Raw genomic sequence first — 22,850 nt, 5'->3', positions numbered from 1 at the left:
TTGGTGGCTAATATATACAAATCAAAGACAAGGGGACCGACTTTAGCTTCTAAATTAAGTAAACTGAAACTTAATCCGAAGCTGACAAATTTTGGCCATTCATGTATTCACCCACCTAAATAAGCCAGGAAAATCTCTCCGCGACGATTTAACAGATGAAAAAAGAGTAAACTGTGTGACTTTGTTGAAATGTCGAGAAACTTGAGTTACTGATTAAGCTTAGTTTTTGTGATCGTCGTGAACAAGTCATTTTCACCAATAAGAAATAGTCCCGTCTTCGGATGTAAAATTTGTCTTTATTTCTGGGTTCAAAACTGTCATTGTTGACTACACACAGAGTCAGAGGAATGTTCACGACAATCACGATTTAATGGAAACCAGCAGACACGACTTTTCACCAGGGCGCGCAGTCGCGGACTGGGGTCAAACCCGAGGTTGAGCTGGGGTTAGTGCGGTACCATTTGGCATTTGCAACTGAAACATGAGCAATTAGCAATAACCACTGGTAATGGGCGCCAAGGAACATAAATATGGGGACGCAACGCGATATTCCCCGCCGGTATCCCTGTGGGCCAGTCACCCACTGCTTTTCACTCCAGACGTTAGGCAACGAGATTTGTCTAGCTCACGATTTACACTTAGTAATACCTGTTTTACATTTGATCTTTGTTTCTCCTGCATCTGGTTAGCGAAACAAACGTCAGACAGTGTTATATCCAGACAGGCGAAGACTTGGCTGCTGCCTTGTTCGGCTGTAATTAAAGCGAGTGCGACTAAAATTATCGCGTTTACCGGCAGGTTTAAACTCGGAAAATATAAAAAATATTAATTTTTCTTGGCTGTGTTATTTCGATCGTAAATATTTGATAAATATTTTTCGATCAAGGCCGTCAGGGTGCGATATTGGGAAATTGGAATCCATAAATTTTATGGCCAATTTGGTCGCTCTGACGTCACGTGAAAAGCATCGATTGGTTAATTTGTAAAACTGTGGGTGGGCAAAAAAAATGGTAATGAGGATAAGCAATTTGTTGAACTGATTGGTTGTAAAACAGTGCGGACGTCTAAGAAGACAGCGTATAATGATTATAATATCATGTTACATATGCACAGAATGATCCTCTCTTGAGCATAAATAACACAAGAATAACTTCTCACTTCATTCACAAAATCTCCTCTCTCAAATCTACAAGTCGAAGTAATCCGCAAAACACAAAATGTCTGGACGTGGTAAAGGTAAAGCTAAGGGAACCAAATCTAAGACCCGTTCCTCGAGAGCAGGACTTCAATTCCCCGTCGGTCGTATTCATCGTTTGTTGAGAAAAGGCAACTATGCTGAGCGAGTTGGCGCTGGTGCACCAGTTTACTTGGCTGCCGTTCTCGAGTATCTGTCTGCTGAAATCCTCGAGTTGGCAGGAAACGCTGCTCGTGACAACAAGAAAAGCAGAATCATCCCAAGACATTTGCAACTGGCCGTACGAAATGACGAAGAATTGAACAAATTGTTGTCTGGTGTTACAATCGCACAAGGCGGTGTGTTGCCAAACATTCAAGCTGTCCTCTTACCAAAGAAGACCGAGAAGAAAGCGTAAAGTTGTTCAAGCTCAACTTAAAAAAAAAAAACGGCTCTTATAAGAGCCACCAAATTTACAAAAGAAATTAACGATATCTCGTGCAAAGTAGTCTTAACTTTTACCCGCCATGAGCCTATATTGTTCCTGCCGGCTGCCTACGAAACGATTATGTCGTTCGATAATGTATTGGTTTTTCAAACTTCATAGACACTAATTTCTGCCTGTGTCGGTTGACCCAAAAGTGCGTTTGAGGTTATTCCCGATGTTAGGTTGACTTCGGCATAAACCAATTGAACGATTCTGAAACGCTGATTCTATACTAATTTGTTCTAAGACTAAGGTGTAGAAGAATTTAATATGCAAACAGATTATTCATACATCATTTTTATCATGTCTGTTGTTTTTTAGTGTTTCTGAATAGGAATGAACTGTATCAATAAATATTTTTACTTTCTCCGGTTCCATATCCGGATATATCCCATGACCAAGGTTTGCGATGTATTTATTCGTACCAAATGAACGAACCATGCTTTTTGTTGCTCTAATCAAGTCATCCTGTAATGAAATATTGAAGGCGATCAGAGTTCCCAAAGACGCCTTCAACTCTGGCAAGCAACTCCAAGAGCCTAACTTTCCCTTGGACCTTCGTAAATAATAAACCTGATAACTTCTTATTTAAATTACTGCATATATCAAACAGTTGCACGATCGATCAATCCCTGTTGGAGGGCGTGGTGAGGAATTTGCCTTAAAGAGGCCAACGGAATACACATGCATATATGGGACTGCTTACTCAATTTTTATGTATTTTCTCGAGTTGGCCCAACATTTCATCACATGCAGGTGCTCAGTGGCTTCGCCCTTGATCTCGTTATAAAATGTAGCATGCATGCAACGTACCTTGTTGGCATATAACCCACAAGGGTCAAGATTGCCTTGCAGAACACAGTTTGGTGCCTGTAACCTAGAAAACATACAACAAATACCTTCGACGTCTTAACTAATTCTGCTGTGATGTCAATTATACACGCAGGGTTTTCTCTCAAATCACATATACCTTGCACACTATAGCTAAAAAAGACATTCACCTTGCATTCTCCACAGGAACGGTCCAATCTAATCCAATTACGTCATAACTACTTTGTGAAAGTTCTCTAATGGCATAACTTGCCCCTTTTGCAAACACAACCTGTCAATATAAAATTATAGATATGGAATTCATTGAATCAGCGCTCTGCTTGAACACAACAAGCTCCCTTGAAATATTCAACATACCATAGGCACAGCATCTTTTCCAAGACGCTCTTTTACTTTAGCAGCAATTTCTTCAAGATGGGGAAAAGCATAAAGTTTAAACAAGTAAGGACTGAGGCATCCTGCGTGTGATTCGAATACTTGAAGCATCTAGAAAAAAAGGAAATCTTTTATACCGTTTTTGACTTGGGTTATGTAAAATCTAGTGGCTGCATTCATCTTCCATGGAGATAACACTTCAATAGATATTGCCCCACAGCAGAAGTCTTTTAAAATATTTCCACATCTTAAACTACTTGACTTCAACACAAGATAGTCCGTTGCAAGCCATCCTCATAGTGTATTATCTTTTGTCTCTTGCGATAATTACGTAATGTATATATTTTACGAAAAAAGGCCCTGAGCCCAAGAATCAAGATAAGTAATTATAATTATAATTATATAGTGAAACTGTATTTCTAGTGCCAGGACCTTCACTCGTGCAACAAACCTGTGCGCCAGCCCGCACTTGGGCAACAAGATAATCAACAATGACATCTGTCAGTTTCTGTAGTAACAATGATGTAGCTTCACTGTGTTTATATAACCATTTCTTAGCAATTGACATTGTCTTACTACCGCCACCTTCGATCATGTAAGCCATTAATGTCCACTGCACAATATTCATAAAAAAGATAAGAAAACAGCAACATGTAATAAAAGAAATTTTATCGCTTTCATTTTCATCCAAATACGGCTCTGTTAGGGCAAATCTTCCAACGTAACTTTCCATTTCATCACACAAAAACTTACTGGTGCTCCCGAAAATCCAATCAAAGGTACTTTCCCTTCTAGATTATGCCTTGTCAATGTAATTGCGTCCATGACATAACTTAATGTCTCTTCAATTACTACTTCCTTCTTTAGTTTCTTCAATAAAAAGATAAAAAGTATCTGATAAGACAAACAAAGAATCTCACCACACTATTAAAAAATTTATGATTATATCAAAATTTATTTTAATCTATTCTGGCGCATTTTTCAATTCCAATTGGCAATAGCCTATAATTGAATAATTTCATAAATTCACTCACTATATCTGGCACTTCTTCAAAACATCAAGAAAATACACAAGACGGGCGATCCTATGCAACGCATGCAATATTTCCTTTTTTGCAACCGAAGTGACGAAAATAACATCTCACCTTGAGATCGTCAGGTTCTCTCAAAGGCTCTGGGAAATGAGGTCCCTATATACGCAAGAAAGATAATAATAACAATGGTATCTATGTGTAATGTTGTGAACTTACTGTTTTATTGATTAAAGGAACTATTTACTGCATGGTAGTCAAATCTGAATCTCGTTATAACTTACTTTACCCTTCACCATTTCACATGTCATTCCAAGTGCCTGAAAATGTAACATTCACTATGAATACTTTGAACTTTGAATCAGGAAATTGTACGATAAAAAAAATATAATTAGAGTTCATTGAAGTTAGTTATACCTGGGGAATTACTAAAATATCCGAAAATATAATAGCAGCATCCAATTCAAACCGTCTTATAGGCTGGAAAATACAACAATACTTGATTAGTTATTTTTCACTTCACACAAATGGTGAAGATATCACATCAGAGCCGCGGAAGAATGAAACGCTCTAAACCAGCTCCTCTTTATGAAGATTGTTAGGAGAAAATACGAAAATGATCTGTCCCTAAACCTAACATTTATGATCCCACTGATCTTCTCTTGAAAAGTTATTACCTGAAGTGTGATTTCACAGGCAAGCTTTGGTGTTTGAACAATATGAAAGAAGTTATTGCCGTGTTCTTCTTTAAACTTGAGGAACTCTAAGAAAAAAGCAAAGGTTCTTACGGTTCTCATGCATAGTGTGTTTTTACTGTCATGACGTTGCTCTATATGATTCCTCAACCCCGGCGGTGTCTCGTTTAGTCGTAATTATCGTGATCAATTCATTTTCACGGATGAGAAGAAACAGTCCGGTTGTAAGTCTTTATTTCTGTATACAAATGGGTCATTGTTGACCATAGAAATATTCTATTACATCTGCCAACTGATGTACCTTGATATGTTCACGACACTTACGACTAAAAGAAAACGAGGCATAAGCGGCCCCCCATGAGGTTAAGCACTTCCTTTTCCGGAATAATAGACCAAAAGTGAGGTCCTTTTAGGGTAAAGAGCTTGAGGATTGGGAAAACACTTGACGTCTTTTTTGCACTTTCGTCTTTGCTCCCTTGCACCTCACTTGTAAAGTTTTGAATTTATTAAAAATTTAGCTGCGAAATCATCTAAAGTCCCAAACAAATTCGTGATATATTTAATCGTAAAAGGTTTTTCCTCAGTTTACCTTGAATTAAAACATCTTAAATTGCCAAACCATGTATAAATATGATAACTATTTGATTGACGGAGGAATTATTTTATTAGTTGTACTAAAATATGCAGTTGTAAAAGTCTCATTTTAAAAAGTAAGAAATATGAATAGTTCGAATCTCTCAAAATTGACAGAAAGCAATTTCGTGAGATGTTGTCCGTAGAATCAAAGACTGCTATATAATACTCGAGAATAAACTAGTCCCAAATCTGAAAATTTCCAAAACATCACTCGCATGCTATTAATAGTCAAAAAGTCTGCGTTGTGAACTGGGAGTATATTTATAAAGATCTTAAATCTCTAGGTTTCATAGAAATGAAATTCATTTTTAAATTTTTTTGACACCGGACATTAGTCATGAGACCTGTAATCTTGTAAATCATCAAATGACCTTATTGACCTGATTCCGTTATTGGCTGAAATATGACAGATAACAGCTCGTCATTTATCACATTATTCACACCGTTGAACATCATTGATGGTGCATCACTCGCATGATTTAATAAAGCAGATAAAAAGTCATGTAATTGAAGTAAAATATGAAATGTGAAATTAAGGAAATCAATATTTCCATGTAATTGTTAGCTGTTTCCTTTCTACTGTGGTTCGCATATTTATACGATACCAAATTCTTGTATCAATATCGCTTTCGCATACTCTCCATAACTAACACAAGTGAGGCGCGAAACTAATTTATGATATGATTGAAGAACTCGTGGACAAGATTGTAATGGTGGTTGCAATTATTTTCTCTTCTGAACCGTTTCGGCAGTTAGCTTCACGTTTGGTCAGACATTCAACCAACCTGTCCGATGATGAAGATGTTCTTGATAACGCGGAAAGCTCTGAAGTATTGATAAGTGTTGAAAATCAACATCCAGTCAACACGGGTGAAAACCATGAACAACCAGGAGAAACCAAGGATGAAATACTTGGCAATACGAAAGTTGATAGTGATTATGGAACGATTCCTATCAGCGCCCTGGACGAACAACCCAAAACATTGTTCAGTTCGGGAAAATCTAGTTTGTGTATGAGTTTAACAATCACTGTTGCTGTAATTCCTATCAGCCTAGTAATGGTTTTGGTATTAATTGCAGATGTAAATACCTCGAGTATCTGTTACCAACGCGTGCTGGACAACAAATCACTTCCTGAAGAAGTTATGAAATATGTAATTATTGGGCACGATATTGAAGCTATTGCCTTAAATTTCTGGTTTCAACTAATGTTAGTCTTGCTGTTTAGTTGGAAGAGATTCAGATCATTCCTTTTAGCCACATTATTTCTTGGTTTTCTTCTTGGTTTTATAGTTGCAATATTCAAAACAACTTTGTTCCTAGCGAATGTGGACTTCACACAAATGAAATATAGGTATCCAGGCAATGCAGTTTTTCTCTTTGGAGTAATATACTCTAGTTATCTAGTGTCGAAAAAAGTATGTCAAAGATATTCTTCTAATACCAGACGGTTGAAAAAACGAGACGTTTTTGCCATTGCCTCAACACAGTTCTTCCTGGGGTCCCTAATAGCAATGATGTATAGATATGTGTTTGTTCCATGGTTCTGTAGTGCAAACAGTGATATATCACAGGCATTGATTGCAATGATTACACCAACATTAATTATTCTACCAGTTGTAATATCAGAAAATTTGGCCCTAAAAAGTTTACCATTTACTGATGCAGGTCGCATTTTCGTCTTGGTGTATTTTGTTAATGGTGTCAGCATATGGTTATACTGTATAATGCAGGCCGGAGTAGAAGATCTGAGGATTTTTATTGGACTTTCTGTATTCCGCGGTGTGTTACAGGTTTTCCAAACAGCAACAGCAAAATTTAGACAAAAAATTGTCGCTAGGATTTGGAAATGTTTTGAACATAAATGCACAACATGTCCTACAATTGAGGAACTGGAAGAATCAAGAGAACATTGTCGTTTGAAGGTTGACAAAGAAATTCAGATCATGCTTTACCAAAGTATTGCAATAATACTAGGCCAAGCTTACTTGGTACTGTATTTAACTGGCAATTACCATGTTAAAACACAAGAGATTTTGGAAGAAATTTTCATGAAAAGAGTATTTGTTGGCATTGGGATAAGTTTCACTGCAAACTTTGCATCAATATTGATACACATTCACTTTCATAAAACTAAACTGATTGAAGTATGGTATGATCATTGGAAACTTCACTTATCTGCTGTAACTTTAGGAGGAGTGATGTCAATATGTTACTTTACAGGAGTTTTACTCAGTGTTTTTAGAAGCTTTGCTCAATCAAAAAGCTACCACATCAAAGATTGCACTGATCCTTTTAAATAAATAAATAAAATGTATCTTCAGAATCAAATCATAATATGAATTATATGTTCGATGAAGTGCCCTCAAAAATCTGTTAAACTGTGAGGCAATTGTTGAAAAGTTAGACAAATGAATACAAGGGACCTTCAACCTTCTAGGCAGAACACTGTTTAGCAAAAACATGTACAGATACCGTGTTTTGTAAGTATGTCCTACTGTACGTAATACAGTTTCAGTCTCAATATAATTTATGGAGATATCGAAAAGAAAATTGGTATTTATGAATCATTATATTACCCACAATACTGTACCACCAAATAGTTTCTATTATACTTTGCAATATTTCAATGAAATTATCTTATATTAAGTATAAACAATTTGTAATTAGTTGCCTAGTCTCTGTAAATAGTTTATATTTTAAAAAGTCTGTGTATAACAAAAAAATATTGTTTTAATCTACCTTATATTTATATAACACCATATACTTTTTTGTTTACCCTTTTTTTGGCAATTAAAGTAATCTCTATTATTTTTAGCATAGTAGTGATTCAAGTGAGTCTGTGTGACAAATCAATAACAAATCAATACTACTCAGAAAAGAATAACAATGACTTTCTGAGAGTTTTTTATTCTGTGCTATATATGGCACTATTCAAAAGGACCCCCCCCCCCAAAAAAAGAAAAACCCCACAGGCAATACAGCAAAGGATTTGAACACTTCGCAAGTCTTGGAATCCTGCTCAAAACGATTGAACAACAACCAACTAGTGCATTACTTGAGAGATATTTAGCAAACAATACCCGGTACATGACATTTTAATAGATTTTAGATCCTCTATTGTTGAACCTTTTCACTCAGGTACAAAAAATTATATAATATGTTAAAACAATTTTCCCACATTTCACCACAAGTTGTGCTGCGAAACACAGTGCGGAAAAAGAGTATTATCTGCTGTGAATATATCTAAAATAAGTCAATAAAACAATTGTGTAAATTTCAATTTCTTACCAGGTAGATAACGTCCGGCCTGTCTCATAATCCATACTGGGACACGTTCAACTTTCTCTCCTCTGGCTGTGCGAAGTATTAAATCATTTTTCATTGGAGGGAAATCTTTTTGTATATCTTCATTCATTGCTGTAAAACGATTTACAGGTTTCGTACAAACGAATGAAATGTTAAAATCTTTGAATTAATGAAGTAATTCCCCTCATGAACTGAATCATCAATCATGGAAATTAAAGATCAAAGTCTTCAAAGAACTCGAGCCTGAATTTAAGGGTGACCCGGTGGAAAGCCCGCGAACAGACAATCATGAAATAAAGGGCTAAATTTACAAGTAAATAATTTATGGAGAATTGCGAATTACGGTGCAACATTCCCCTTAAGCGAGCTTCCGGAATTAGCTTTTTAGAAAAATACAAGCAGAACAGTCAAGCAACCGTCAAGGCTGCCGGAGCCACGGAGGAATCCCTGGGGCGCGGCGTCCAGGGCTGTCCCCATTGCCCGCCTGCTATGGGGGAAGGGAAGGCAGAGAAAGCCCTGTGGCTATTGCTACCATATAGCAATATCATACATTAACCATTTGGTTAACTATCGCCATAATTATTTTAATAAAACTAGGTTATTATTGCGCGTGTTCTTGAAACTGGCTGAAAATACGTTCTCCTGTGTGGATCTGCAAATCGGGCTACTTCAAATTTTTATTAGAGTGGTGACCATGGTTGCTAAAACACTTTTTCAGGTTCCCCTACCAACTTTACTTTCGACAAGTTTTCGTGCCACAACTGACAACAACTCTTCTATGAAATTAAAAATCTATAATAAGGAATTCTACATTAATCATTTAATCTAAGGAAATTTGAAGCTCCCATTAAGGAATATTGTACTTTGCTCAAAAATGGCGACTTTCAGGTTATTGAGAAAGATTCCAAAAAGTTTAGTTTCTCAACGCTTTAACGTCGCTGTACGATGTCTAGCGAGTGAATCTGGTGCAGCAACAATGCCATTAACATTTGGCTCACCTCAAACGGTAAATGAATGTGATCATTATTAAAACTGTATGGGCAAAAAATTGATGTAAGGCTGTAGCCTGTAAGCTCATTGAAATCCAAAATATCAAATCTGATTCAAATGTTTTTTAATAATATTAGGCTAGAGACCTACTAGAAACCTATGCAGGCTTTTGAGTCAATTGCCATTGATTGTAGCAAGAAATTTAAATACCTATAGAAAATCCTCATTTGTGATAAATACAACCATATGGTCCGATATGGAAACTGTGAAGTGTTCTGCCTTTGGGATAAAACCCATATAGAAAATATATTCCCAACAATTGGATTTGTATCATAGTATTCATACAATATTTATTAACTGGGAGTTCATTTTTCCTACATCAGGCATATTATCATAACGTTGATGTAAAACAAGTCGATGTTCCATCTGGTACAGGCACATTCGGTATACTCCCCAATCATGTGCCAACATTAGCTGTGTTAAGACCTGGTGTTCTCACTGTTTTTGAAGATGAAGGAACAAGGAAATTCTTTGGTATTGATATTTGTGTCACACTACTTTTGTTTTCTGTTCTTTTTTGTAGTACCAGTAACAGTTTTGCATTTCCCCCTCAATTTTATAATAAAATATCACAAAATACATTTTTTAGTAAGCAGTGGAACTGTGACGATAAATGAAGATTCCTCACTTCAGGTTTTGGCAGAAGAAGCAGTTCCATTGGAACAGCTTGATATAAGTGTAAGCTATTATTCATTGCCAAAATTTGTATTTTAATTACAGCCTATTGTAAGGTGAGGTTGGTGGAACAAAATACTTTGGAGAAAACATAATTTGTAATACAACTTATAGTATTTACTGTAAGTAATATGAAGACCCGAGTATGAAAATATTTTAGTATTTTTTATTTATTTTATTTCTTTATTCAAACAGGAAGCAAGGCAGGGTTTAGATTCTGCTCAAAATGCTGCAGCAACAGCAACCAATGAAGAAGATAAAGCAGAGGCACTAATCGCAGCAGAATGTTATGAAGCTATTATTAAAGGCGTGGAAAGTCATTGACACCCATAAACACTTTGTATGTTTATAGCTCTTTATTCCACACTAATATGCACATTGCTTATAATTGAATATTGTAATGCACAGAATATTTTGTTCGTATTACATTCTACTTATTCTTACTCCCTGACAGCACACATGATAAAAATTTTTTTTTTTGCAGATTGTGTGATCAAGTTTTTATGTTATATTAAGGATATTTGCTAAATAAAATCATATCATTTATGTTTGAATGCCTTTGTATTGTCTTAATGAAAATCAGTTGCATTGCTATAGTTATTACAGATCTTCATCCATAGTGGAAAACATAAATTTAGGCTAGCATATTGCAGCCAGATTAGTAAATTGGATAGGTCCGAGTTACTGAAAAGAACTAGCTCTTTCACGTGACATTCAATGAATAATACAAGAAATTATTAGACTACGAGCAATGGAATCTGCGTAACGCGGGACAATCCCCCCCCCCAGTTATTCTTGTGAACTGAAAAAACCTGTACAGGAGGAAAAGTCGGTTAAGGAGCTTTTGATTTGAATAATACTATAACCTCAAATATAATATTTTGTATAGAAACACAATATAATTTGAGTTAATTTTCCCACATTGTTACTCGGTTTTCTACCATTAGTTGTTTATTTGTATACAGGCTATACGCGCCACAATCATTGGGCTACTATGGCCTCGCCTGCAGCACGGCTTGCAGCTTTCACTTTTCGCCAATATATACGCCAATCGATTGTTTTAAATGCGTTCGGCGTCTGAAAAATGCAACAGTTATGATTTGGTATGGTTTAATACCAACAAACAATCTATATACACCATACATTTTATATTTCAATCTTTATAATTACGGTTATGAGATTCGCCAAAAGATATTCATTTGAAAGTTACAAGTTTCTAACATACTGTATGCAACTCAATTACTTTAGGTAATTAATTAGTTTTTACATCATATTTACATAAGCAATTAACTATAACTATGTATGAAAATATATACACAATTCATGTTTTCTTCCTGAATAACGTAACCACGGTTAAGTCTTGGTTGAATTCATTTATATACAATATACGATATACGATGGTCCCCAATGTAAACGCCGATAAGTCGTCCGGATAAGTATCATATTTAATTTATTTAGTTGGACATGATCGAGGACATGATGGCCTCTATGGTATGTTTTAAAATTTCATAAATTGGTAGCAACAGAATTGAGAACAACTTTTCTGTTACTTTATACAACCTATTAACAGTTTGTCCATTCTCTTCATTCATTTTTTGATGACTTTTCACTGAACAACAATATGGGATGACTGGTTATAACTATATCATTGCAAGTGAAATTATGTTCGCGGAGTCAGGTTATGACTGCTTACCACGTTTCTAAATGACGATACGGGAACCTATATTATATTATATTTACAATTCTGATAGAAATTCGGATCGTTGCTTGTTTGGAAGTGGCCAGCACCGTGAGACAATGATTGCACCTTTTCATTCGAAGCACGTTACTTGTTTGTTGTTCATGATGTTTGGTCCTTAAAGCGTACATAAGTCTAACAAAAACATTGAAAACAATGTACCCTTTTAAGAATTGATTGAGTTCACCTAATAGTTCTACATGTGTACCATTGTGTCTTGTATAAAATTTTTGATTTATTGAACTCATAAATCAATCGGATCGGGGTCTTTTGAAAACGGCTCCTAAAACCAAAAAATATTTTACACCATAAGGAGAAATAGTACATTTTGAACATATGTGTATGAAGAACATGCACGCAGCAGATAGTTTGTAAAGTAAAAAACAAATTCCGAATAAACAGGGCATCCAATAAGTGCGAAAATAAGCCGTAACCCTAAAACGTGGCTTCCAGGCCAAGACCGGGAGCCTCAATGGCTATTTCCATACTTATTTGTCAAAATGAAGTTATTTTTCATGTATTTAAGGTGGTCCTAAATTTATAAGATAATGTTGTGACGTAATTAGGGGCTCTTGGATCAACGGTATATATATAGTTCCACAATATCAAGCTATACCACCAACATACCTTCTGGGGTTTTTTTCTAGTTTTTTCTAGGAAACCAAAAAGTTTAACCATTCCTCCATCATATTCATCTAAGGGTTTCGTCGTAGGTGTATAAACTGGGTTCGCAAACGTCAAGCCAGCACTGAAGAAAAAAAAAGTTGTGGCGGTTTCAACTATCATCTAATACTCAGTCCTAATCCCAAAGAAGTATATTTGATAGTGCCATGCAGTATCAACAGAGCCAGTAAGGGTTTAGAGATAAAATGATTGATCTCCATGCAGCTCGTAGAATAATAATTAAACTCACTTGTGTCTCTTTTGAATTCTTTTATAAAAGATAAAGCCGACCATTCCGAAAATGATGAAGATCATTGCAACAACTCCCACGCTTATTCCAATAGTAACAGCTAGAAGTATATAACGAAATTTGATTTCTTAAACATATTACTAAATTATGACATGTAATTTATCATGCTTCGTTGATCTCGATATTTTGAATCAACATTCAACATTGCACGTACCGTTTGAAAGATTTTTGTTGGTTTTCCCGATTATTGATTCTTTTATTTCATTCTCACATCGAACCCCAGAATAGCCTTCCTTGCAACTGGATTAAGACAAAATAAATAATGCAATTATTTGACGGCACATTCTAATTCCATATTCTGTTTGTACTAGTTTGCACCTGCTATTCTAGGTACGAAATTGCAAGGTGTAAACGAGAGAAGTTAGAATGAAAACTACAAGAGTAATTACTGCCTTAGGGCTGCATGATTTCCACTGTCACGTTTCTTGCACGTACGTACACGCACGTAAAAGCTTAAAACCTTCTAAGTTGTTGTATAATTAACTTTATGCCAGAAAAAACACATCAAATCATCAACAGAATCCATGTTGCTTATTGCATTAGAAATGTTCGTCACTGATAATACCGTACACCATCGTACGGAAATATCAAAACAAGCATTAGGGCTGCTTTCTACTTATGCGTTTTTTATACGCACGTACATGCACCGGAGATTTGAAATGCTTCTAATTTTTATTATTTAACATTCAGGTCTACAAGTGCATACTAAAATATGCGGAAAACTAAGTTCTTTCGATTTGTTTACTTCGTTCTTTCAAAAATAACATATATAAGGATTTACACTTTTACGTGCGTGTACGTGCGTATGAAAAACGCATAACTGGAAAGCAGCCTTTAGGATTTCGTAAACTGATCGTACGACAACAATTGAGTATACTTACACACAGTGTGGACCACGAGCAAAATGTTGAAAAACGCATGTACCATTGTTACAGCCTCCCTTCTTACATGTGTACCCTAGAGCAATAATTAGTTAAATTATCTTATTTTTTATGAAACACTTTGATTCTTGCATATAGCGACACAAAAATAAATACGCTGACTCGCAATGATTTATTTACGCGTAGTCTAACCCTTACAGTATCATACACCAGGACATAATAAGAGATATTGCGTTTTATTTTCAAAGTTAAAATAAAAAAACTGATCTAAAACATACCTGAAACATTACAACTTTTGTTATCGGCCAACAGGAACATTCCTTCGGGGCAAGCACAGGTATAGCGTTGTGACTTACGACGTTGAGCAGATAATAAGCACAAATGACTGCAACCACCGTTAGAATCTTGGCAAAAGTTGAACGCTATACAAAAGAAAAACAGGAAAAAAAATTTAGCTTGGGAATGCATTGCTTTTTTCTAAAATTTTTTCCACTAAACTTTGGGAAATACTTATTTTGTGAGTTTACTAATACTTACACGCTGGTTGTCTCTGAGGATGAATCATGCTTATTCCCATGGTATGCACCAAACCTTCTCGTAAAACCGTAACATTCTTCCCGGTAAATTTATTAGCCTTGTATATTGCAGTTTTGTACCAATCACTCCAGTAAACGTTGTCCTCGAATACGGAGATTGAGAATGGATGAAATATCCTTTCAGCTAAAATAACACGTCTATTCGAGCCATTCAGATCACAATGTTCTATGAGATCAAGCTTGGCGTCTACCCACCAAATACTGTCAATGGTATAGTCAATAGTAAGAGCATTAGGCCACAGTATCCGTGTTGTTATTATTGCTCTTCGACTTGCTGGATCGCCATTCATTCCGCATTTCTCAATCTTCGGATTCTTCCCCCAATCCGTCCAAAACATTTCTCTGAATTATAAATTAAATATAACAAAAATATATACAAGTTGTAAGAGAAGAACTGATAGTTTACCAAAAGTTGATCAATATTAACTTATAAGTAAATTAAAATGAATGTATATAATGGCCGTTTCACTTAAACGGTGGATAAGTCAAAATTAAATAACACTCTTACATCTCTCTCTTGAATGGATAAAAAACAGCAACACTTAGTACGCTTGTTGAATAAAACAATAGACTAGTTATCTATTTTGAGCTTATCCACCGTTTAAGCTAAACGGGCTTGATACAACCGGCCCCAGACTTAAATATTGTATAGAATAGAATTAAACTAACCCAAAGTTAGGATGTAGTACTATAGCTCTAGGCATATCAATATCAGTTGTGATCAAGGCACGTCGATGTTCTCCGCGCAAGCTGGCAACTTCAATCGTTTTTTTCCAAGCATCAGTCCAGTATAATTTCCCAGTAACCCAGTCAACAGCGATGCCATCAGGCGCCTTAACATCCGTGATGATTGTTTCTTTCCTAATTTTCGTATCTCCATTTAAAGTTGTACGTTGAATTGATGTATTCTTGCCATCCGTCCAGTACATTAAATCCTCACCAAAATGATAATCCACGGCAATCGTCCCGGCCAAGTGGGGAACAATACCGAAGAATTCAGAGTTGTGAAGCATCAGTTTTCGGATTGAATAATGATCAGAAAATACCAGGTATGGCTGACGTTCTGGATAAAATAGAATACAGGATTATAGTAAAAGCGTATCACTGTATTTAAGTAAATTATATGAACAACAAAGAAATTGTCAATGATCACTGGACAGCAACTGCACATGCAATAAGGAAAGTGTTACTGTGTTAGGGCAGAAGTTGGGAGCATGGTTTAGACTCTAGTTATAGGATTAGGTAAGGAGAAATTTAACGCTTGGATCATATGGTTCAGGAGGGATTAGATTTTAAAGCTAAGAGTTTCCAAATGACTTAAAAAAAGACTCCACCTAAAATGTGACAAGTTTCCTTTTAAAAAAATGGAATTTGGAAATAACTCCAGAATGATTTCCACTAACCTCTAGCTTTACATGTCCTGTGATCCTTTGTTTCCAAATGATAACCGGCTACACAACTGCATTTGTACCTATCACCTTGTAAAGGCTCACAAATTTGACTGCACTTTCCAAATTCTTCACACACATTTATTTCTACATGAAGTATAGATTAAAAGGATGTAAATAAAACTGCCTTCTACATTTTTATGTAATTTTTATATAGTATGCATGAATTGTATCAACTGATTGTTCATTAAAGAATAATGCCTAACCAATGTCCTAATCAATTTTTATCTTTAAGAAACTTGTCTTTAAGAAACTAGAGAACAACAGAGGGAACATTTGTTACATACTTTGACAAGTTTTTTCATCATCCCCAACTTTATATCCAGCCTTACAAAGACAGCGATAGCCAATCTTTTTATCTTCACATCTGTGCTGACATCCACCATTGTTTTTTGAACATTCATTTACATCTAAAAAAAATGTATCTTTATCAACACATGCACATTGTCTACGGTTATAAAGTTCCCCCACGAAATAATATTCATCAGCTTACCACAGAGTTTCCCCTCGTCAGTATTATCACCACAGTCGTTTTGATTATTACACACCAATGAATCAGGGAGACATTTTTTTGTCTTTTCACATTCAAATTCATTTTCCTTGCATGTAGAATCTAAGGATAAAAAACATGTTAAATGCCAAATTAATGTTCGTTCACTTTACTTGTGATGGGATCACCATACCACAATTGTTTTCATCAGAACCATTATCACAGTCTTGTTTCCCATTGCACTTGAAAGACTTTGGAATACATTGGTTTCTTTCACTTTTACAGCTTATTTGACCATCAGGACAAGCTATATCATTAAATTGATGAAATTAGTAATTATTGTTATCACCACAACCTCTAAAACTGTCCTTGTTGTACCAAAATACAACTGTCAAAGTGATTTATTGTTAAATAACACCTTGGTACATAGGGGTAGAAAAGAAATCAAATCTATCATATTTACTCTTATCTGCTTTATTATTGTAACCACACCTCATCAACAACATTGTCTTGTTAGTTGTTACCAAACATCCCTAGTTGTACATTTATTGGAGTACGGGCTTCATGCACATAGTAGCCAACATGCATCTCATTCAGATCCACCACTGTCACTAATGTCTAGTTTAAACATACTTTTGCAATTGAATTCATCATCTTCAAATGGACAATCTACATCACCATCACAAACCCACTCGTTTGGAAGACAACTTCCATCTTTGCAAAGAAAACGATCACCGGGACATTTTCTTATATGTTTAGTAGTCAAAGTGCAATTAGGTGACTCATCACTGTTATCATCACAATCATAATGATTATCACAAAGTGCTTCTTTTAAGATACACCTTTCATTTTTACATTTCCATTCAAACCTTGTATCACATTCACGGAAGGCTGTAATAGTAATGTTTATATCAATGGTAATTTATTGTTTAATGAGATTATTACCCAGGACACAATTTAAATAGAATCAAATTAATATTGAGCTGACTAAGTACTTACAGCAACCCTTTTCATCAGAATTATCACCACAGTCATTATCATGATCACATTTCCAATTTATGTCAATACATTTGTTATTTGTGCATTGGAATCTGTTTGATGGACATGGATTTACAGCTAAATAACAACATTAGAAAAGCATAAGACAAAACAGATGTAGCAATCTAAAAAAATATTTGCGCAGTTAAATTACAAGCAACAAATGCCAATAACAAAGTTTCCTTTATTTCTTTTAAAACATCGTAGAGCTACTATAACCTCTCTGTCTATAAACTATGGCTCACATCATGCTAAATATAACCTACCCCAATGTATATGCCCACTATATAAATATGTGGTACCACACCAGAAAATCAATCAAGCAGGATGTAAATAATTGTCATGAAGCATTATTTTTGGATTTTTATTTTGCCTTTTAAACACTCACATAGAATTTTTTTATATAAAAGACAGTTTTGCATTCATAATATTTTAGTAATCAAAACTTTAAAGGATTTATTTTAAACTGTACTTACAACAATTTTTCTCATCACTTCCATCTGCACAGTCTAAATCATGATCACAAACCCATGACTTCAAAATACAGTCTTTGCTTTTGTGACATTTGAACTCACATGACACATTTGCTATATTGAGAAAATAACTTGACTTTAATTCATCATTCATTCTACAGTACACTATAAGCTGACATATACTGTATAAACATTGTTTCTCTCAAAGAGACATTTGGAAAATATTGCAAAATTATAAGAAATCTAGTCAAATCAAAGGTATTTGTACAGTCTATAATACTACAGTATTATATACTTTCCAAAACGATGGACATAAGATAAAACAAGGTAATAAGTTCTAATAACTAATATTTTAGAAAATAAGATGCTGAGGATAAAATATTGATAGATAGATCAAAATTATGTTGTTTGTGCCAGTAATCTGTTTACTAAATTCTTAAGGCATGTACATGATAGCTTACCACAAACTTCTGGTGACTCGTCAATTTTATCTTTACAATCTGGTACACCATCACACACCCACTGTCTTGATATACATGTCCCATTACAAGAAAATTCATTCTCACCACAAACATCTGTAATAAATGAAAGTTTAAGGAGCTAATAAACGTAACACCATGCACAATCAGCAAAGAAGTCAGGTCCTACATAGGATGAACATGAATGCTTGCTGAAGAACAGTAAAGCATTTGCAGCTTGTTTTCCACCTTAAAAAGTAGGGGGTTGTTGGGTTATGTGCGACTTTATATACATATACTGTCTTTACTTCAGGTTGTTCTGCGCATTTTATCTACTGTGGGTGAATAAATAACACACGTAAAACCATGAGAAAATCGCTCTAAAAACCCGTTTAATTATCCTAAGGGATTGTGATACGACTTTGAAAAAAAGTCCAAGTAACAAAGCGTTCTAGTCCGCCCTTGTAGACCACAATATATGTAGACCCGTACGCAAGTTCCTCTCCTACGCGACATGAATTTTTAATTTATACAAAAACACTAAACGTAAACAAATAATTCATTGCAATAAATGAAAGGTTACTACGGACTTACTACGGATCTATTTCACAAATTGAACAAATATAACTCAAGTTGAGTTCCTACTACCCTAATAGTAAACGAAAGTGTAAAATAAAAATGCACATACCACAGTTCTTCTCGTCTGAGCCGTCGAGACAGTCATCTTCCCGATCACATTCCCAATTCTTTGGAATGCATTTTCCATCTCCCTGACACTTAAATTTTACTTCGTCTGTCTTACACTCGTAGTCTGTAAAAGTACAAAACACGATATAAAATATATCACAGAAGAAACTGTTCTTGTCTTATACAGCCAGACATAAACAAAGACAGCTGATACGCAATAAAAATTTATAACGATATTGAAAATCGGCTTAAAAACAAGTGCTAGGCAATATATTTCATGATTTCTTGCCGTAATTCCACTTTAAACTTTGACAGAAAATAAATGCTGTTTGTATTTACTACTTGAAGGCTCGTAAAATTACAAATAGCATAAAAAATATACCAGGAAACAAGAAAGCAAAACAACAGCAACACAAACATATAAATTTACACACCGTCTGCTTTCGTCGACCACTGACAAACCACTGAAATAACAAAGAATATATGGAGCAAGACACACGGTCTTTTACTTCTACTGCTCATCAGCAACATTGCACTAGCGTAATCAATCCGATCGCCTCACTGGAAGAGATAAACCATTCAAACAATTAAATATCGTTCTTGTTAAAACCAACATGGCGCGAAATCTTCCAAAACAAGGAAACAGCGGCCGAAAGTAGATATTTCTCCTCCCGAATAGTAATTACTTGGTCATGTGCTCAAAACAAACGCGCTGATTGGCTAATAGGATGACGAGACGCGCGTAAACAGATACTACGTTTTCATTCATGTAACATGTAATCGATAAACCAGTTGTATTTCACGTAAACGTCTTTCAAGTTTTACTCTTCGCGTGCTTAAAAATGTGTCAGATAAAATCGAGATAAAATCTCCAGTTTTTGACCCATGAAAAACAATTCAACAATACGATATGAATTCCAATTTTTGACATTTTTGTAAATTTAAAACGTTTGTGTTCAGTGTTTATGTTAGCCTGCATGGCAGGTGATGTATGTAAGCGGTCTCGTCCTCACCAATTTTTGAAATTATAAGATAACATCATTCTATTGTACATCATTCTACAATCCCAAAGAATGAAATGAGACTTTCAGGACTTTAGAGTCTTTGTACTGCTCATATTAACGCATTTCTAAAATAAACGCCCTCTTAAGATCAGCCATCATCACGTGACGTTACTATTCTGTACTTATTTTCTCAATATACTTCGCTGTATTACACGAAATTTGTTCGATTGTGTTCAGATTTTGTGGCTTTATGGTTATAGTTATGATTTTTAACACAAACGCTTTTCTCTAATATAAACCATCTCCTTCCAAACTATAAAAAGATATATGGTGTCCTTGGGCAATCCAAGGACCTTACACTATTATTTGTCTGCCATACAACAAAAGATTAGTTTTCATCAGGTTTTAGTTGTAGTTTGTCTAATGAAGACTAGAATATTCATCACTTTGCATTAGATATAAAATATCTTTCACACTATTATCAGAATCTCTCAAAACATACAGTTCCAAATTCAAAATATAACTTACAGAACAAGGATCCTTAGTAATCCTAAACAATCCACAACCTATGGTATTAGACGTACTCGTCAAAACAAGAATGCAAGTTTATGCAAGTTAATGTGTGTTGAATGTTTTGCTTCAGTTTGACTGCTAATGACTTCCCTTTCCAATTTGTGCCAGTTTAAATTTCAGGCAAATAAGCAAGAGTTGATAGAAGTTGTCAAGCATTTGTGGCCTAACTGGCCAAACTCAAACACAGCTTACAACTTGCATCAACACACATTCCTGCTTGCCTGGGCTTCAGTCTTTTAAAAAACCAACTATACCTATATAATTTTATAACCAAACTACCGTATTCTTTCATATTCATATTTTAGTCAACAATGATTATTTTTCCTTGATACAGATGTATTCTATAGACATGTGCCAACATGCCATCCTAGGTTAGGCATTAGACAAATTGGTGTGTTAGGAAGGTTCTGCTAACCCCCCTGTGTAGAATATATATTGTATCACATATCCTTCACAATCATGTAATCTTTCTTTATTAACATATCCAACAATGCATCATGTATGTTATAATAGCTCCTAAATTCTTGAAATTTTATCAGGCTTTTTTTCCAGAATTGTTTCACCCCAGATGGTTTATCTCAATGTCTCAAATGCCTATAAAATATTTACTTCAAATGGATAAGGCCAGAGGTTCCAGAAAACTTGAAAGATTGCTCAATCTAATGAGCAATCAAAATAGAAAATGTGGGCTGGTAGAGTGGTAATGTGTTTCATCTATCAACGATTTCAAGAAGCAGATTCCTGCCCAATACCAACTGTGATGCGTTATTTGGATATTGTTGTCCACAAGCTGCCAGAAATGTCGCTCAAAGCGTTTATATTTCGTAAAATACGAGTCGGTTTTCACAAACATATAAAATATTAGAACTTGTGGGGTTTTATATTCAAGAGGATGTATATGGATATATGCACAATAAGTTACAAACTACATATTCAATTATAAATTTGCACATTATGTATGTCCTATATTCCTATTACGTTTAAAAATTCGTTCACTATATATCAAATACAGGTAACTCTGAAAATAGAATTCGGGTATATATAATATATCAGAAACATCAACATTTGACACTGCAAGGAAATGACTGAAAACGCATTAATACTTCTTGCGAAATAGCGATGACTTCGAGGAAGAAAAAATTAATTTGATATTCATAGGAAATATTCAAAACAATACTGGATACGTGGTCGACATTCGAGTTGAAAATCGCTTCGCATTCAAAGATTTCGTATCACTACTATTCAATGCAATACCATAGTATAGTATATAACAAAAGTCCGTCATCCTGTTCAGTTTAAGTGAAATAACACAAAAATGCTTTGAAAAGCTTTATTTCCCGTGTTGTTAAACATGCCTGCTTGCCATGTGGTATTAATACGACACGACAAATCCCTACGCAATAATTTTAACTTACCTCAATAGTATTTCAAATTGAGAAATCCTTTAGTCTAATGTTATCAAGTTTCTAACAAGTGGTAAAATGGTTTACAATACTAGTGTTTGAGCCAAAATCAAACTCGTCATTCAAACACGTAAATACTCCAAATCAATAGTTCGAGTGCTTCACCTTTGGCTTCTATTCCGGTCCATACGTCATCAGTCGCTGAAGTGTTGAACGTGGGCGATGTTGTAAGTCGCGGCTTACAGTATTGTATCTATGGTATCAACCAGGGGCCGGTTGTTCGAAAGGCGTTTAGTAAACGGTGGATAAGCTAAAATGGAAAACCAAATTATCTATCTATTGAACAACTGAGTTGAAATATTTCGATGTAAATAGTTTAATTGTCATTGGAAGTTATTTTTCCGTAATTAGACTTCCCAACACTGCAAAAAACTATTTTACTGGGTCTGCGACATTGAGTGAAGACAACGATCGATAATATCATCAATCAATACAATAAATTCCACAATCGATACAAATCGATTCATTGAGATAATTTTTTCCTTTATTGGATATCCCAATGATTGTCACGTTCCCCCCTTTCACGGTAATTTATACAATAACTGATGTGATGGTTGCGTATATATATGATGAGGTCCACTTTTGAACATGGCCTTGAACTGCCTCGCCCTCGGAACTTGTTAGAACTGAGTATGCAGTAAAAAATCGTTGTTAAATTGTTCATTATTTAAACGTCAAAACTTTTATTTTGCCATCAAATAGTCCAAAAATTGATAACCGATTATGGTAATCACCAGACTGACGAGATGTTTTATATCACTCACT

The 22,850-nt window shown here is 35.1% G+C and overlaps 4 protein-coding genes across 7 annotated transcripts; 2 read left to right on the top strand and 2 right to left on the bottom strand.

The window, feature by feature from the left end:
• The first annotated feature begins 1,141 nt into the window (after nucleotides 1-1,141).
• LOC114536298 (histone H2A) lies at nucleotides 1,142-1,983 on the top strand. Its single transcript, XM_028557633.1, has one exon. The coding sequence runs from the start codon at nucleotides 1,218-1,220 to the stop codon at nucleotides 1,590-1,592; it is 375 nt and encodes a 124-aa protein (XP_028413434.1). The 5' UTR covers nucleotides 1,142-1,217; the 3' UTR covers nucleotides 1,593-1,983.
• On the bottom strand, nucleotides 1,900-8,757 carry LOC114536297 (uroporphyrinogen decarboxylase-like). The gene is made up of 11 exons (XM_028557632.1): nucleotides 8,521-8,757; nucleotides 4,576-4,661; nucleotides 4,316-4,378; nucleotides 4,183-4,218; nucleotides 4,013-4,057; nucleotides 3,621-3,737; nucleotides 3,319-3,480; nucleotides 2,850-2,978; nucleotides 2,663-2,763; nucleotides 2,475-2,538; nucleotides 1,900-2,129 (listed from the first exon to the last, which is right to left on the bottom strand). Exons 1-11 carry the CDS (start codon nucleotides 8,645-8,647, stop codon nucleotides 1,947-1,949), a joined length of 1,113 nt encoding a protein of 370 aa, XP_028413433.1. The 5' UTR covers nucleotides 8,648-8,757; the 3' UTR covers nucleotides 1,900-1,946.
• A 646-nt stretch (nucleotides 8,758-9,403) lies between these two features.
• On the top strand, nucleotides 9,404-10,809 carry LOC114536326 (ATP synthase subunit delta, mitochondrial-like). The gene is made up of 5 exons (XM_028557681.1): nucleotides 9,404-9,544; nucleotides 9,912-10,062; nucleotides 10,178-10,266; nucleotides 10,459-10,603; nucleotides 10,748-10,809. Exons 1-4 carry the CDS (start codon nucleotides 9,413-9,415, stop codon nucleotides 10,585-10,587), a joined length of 501 nt encoding a protein of 166 aa, XP_028413482.1. The 5' UTR covers nucleotides 9,404-9,412; the 3' UTR covers nucleotides 10,588-10,603; nucleotides 10,748-10,809.
• A 580-nt stretch (nucleotides 10,810-11,389) lies between these two features.
• LOC114536340 (very low-density lipoprotein receptor-like) lies at nucleotides 11,390-22,184 on the bottom strand. Of its 4 annotated transcripts, none has more exons than XM_028557704.1 (19): nucleotides 22,038-22,184; nucleotides 19,480-19,606; nucleotides 19,047-19,169; nucleotides 18,362-18,475; nucleotides 17,904-18,014; nucleotides 17,389-17,505; nucleotides 17,023-17,280; nucleotides 16,583-16,696; nucleotides 16,393-16,512; nucleotides 16,187-16,309; nucleotides 15,855-15,986; nucleotides 15,121-15,514; nucleotides 14,393-14,793; nucleotides 14,134-14,277; nucleotides 13,856-13,931; nucleotides 13,129-13,214; nucleotides 12,915-13,014; nucleotides 12,629-12,749; nucleotides 11,390-12,284 (listed from the first exon to the last, which is right to left on the bottom strand). In XM_028557704.1, exons 2-19 carry the CDS (start codon nucleotides 19,574-19,576, stop codon nucleotides 12,246-12,248), a joined length of 2,670 nt encoding a protein of 889 aa, XP_028413505.1. In that variant the 5' UTR covers nucleotides 19,577-19,606; nucleotides 22,038-22,184; the 3' UTR covers nucleotides 11,390-12,245. The 4 variants fall into 4 exon arrangements, with proteins under 4 accessions (XP_028413505.1, XP_028413506.1, XP_028413504.1 ...); XM_028557705.1 differs by lacking the exon at nucleotides 22,038-22,184 and having other exon boundaries at nucleotides 11,390-12,136; nucleotides 12,210-12,284; nucleotides 19,480-19,706; XM_028557703.1 differs by lacking the exon at nucleotides 22,038-22,184 and having other exon boundaries at nucleotides 19,480-19,706.
• Between the last annotated feature and the right edge of the window lie 666 nt (nucleotides 22,185-22,850).

The sequence above is a fragment of the Dendronephthya gigantea genome, unplaced genomic scaffold, assembly GCF_004324835.1.
Source record: "Dendronephthya gigantea isolate DGI-Jeju-01 unplaced genomic scaffold, DenGig_1.0 000133F, whole genome shotgun sequence".
Lineage (NCBI taxonomy): Eukaryota > Metazoa > Cnidaria > Anthozoa > Malacalcyonacea > Nephtheidae > Dendronephthya > Dendronephthya gigantea.
Note: the sequence above shows the minus strand (reverse complement) of the source record. Positions and strands in the feature narration are given on the sequence as shown.

Bases quoted from the DNA above. Each gene is read 5' to 3' on its own strand.
- LOC114536298 (XM_028557633.1), top strand. From the start codon at position 1,218: ATGTCTGGACGTGGTAAAGGTAAAGCTAAGGGAACCAAATCTAAGACC.
- LOC114536297 (XM_028557632.1), bottom strand. From the start codon at position 8,647: ATGAATGAAGATATACAAAAAGATTTCCCTCCAATGAAAAATGATTTA. The intron at 4,379-4,575 runs GTAATAACTTTT...TGTATTTTCCAG, and splicing joins CCTGTGAAATCACACTTCAG to CCTATAAGACGGTTTGAATT. The intron at 3,738-4,012 runs GTGAGATGTTAT...TTTTTATTGAAG, and splicing joins GAGAACCTGACGATCTCAAG to AAACTAAAGAAGGAAGTAGT.
- LOC114536326 (XM_028557681.1), top strand. From the start codon at position 9,413: ATGGCGACTTTCAGGTTATTGAGAAAGATTCCAAAAAGTTTAGTTTCT. The intron at 9,545-9,911 runs GTAAATGAATGT...TTCCTACATCAG, and splicing joins CATTTGGCTCACCTCAAACG to GCATATTATCATAACGTTGA. The intron at 10,063-10,177 runs GTATTGATATTT...TACATTTTTTAG, and splicing joins AGGAACAAGGAAATTCTTTG to TAAGCAGTGGAACTGTGACG.
- LOC114536340 (XM_028557704.1), bottom strand. From the start codon at position 19,576: ATGTTGCTGATGAGCAGTAGAAGTAAAAGACCGTGTGTCTTGCTCCAT. The intron at 18,476-19,046 runs GTATGTGCATTT...CATTTATTACAG, and splicing joins CTCAGACGAGAAGAACTGTG to ATGTTTGTGGTGAGAATGAA. The intron at 12,285-12,628 runs GTATGTTGGTGG...TTTTGGTTTTAG, and splicing joins CTAGAAAAAAACCCCAGAAG to GAGCCGTTTTCAAAAGACCC.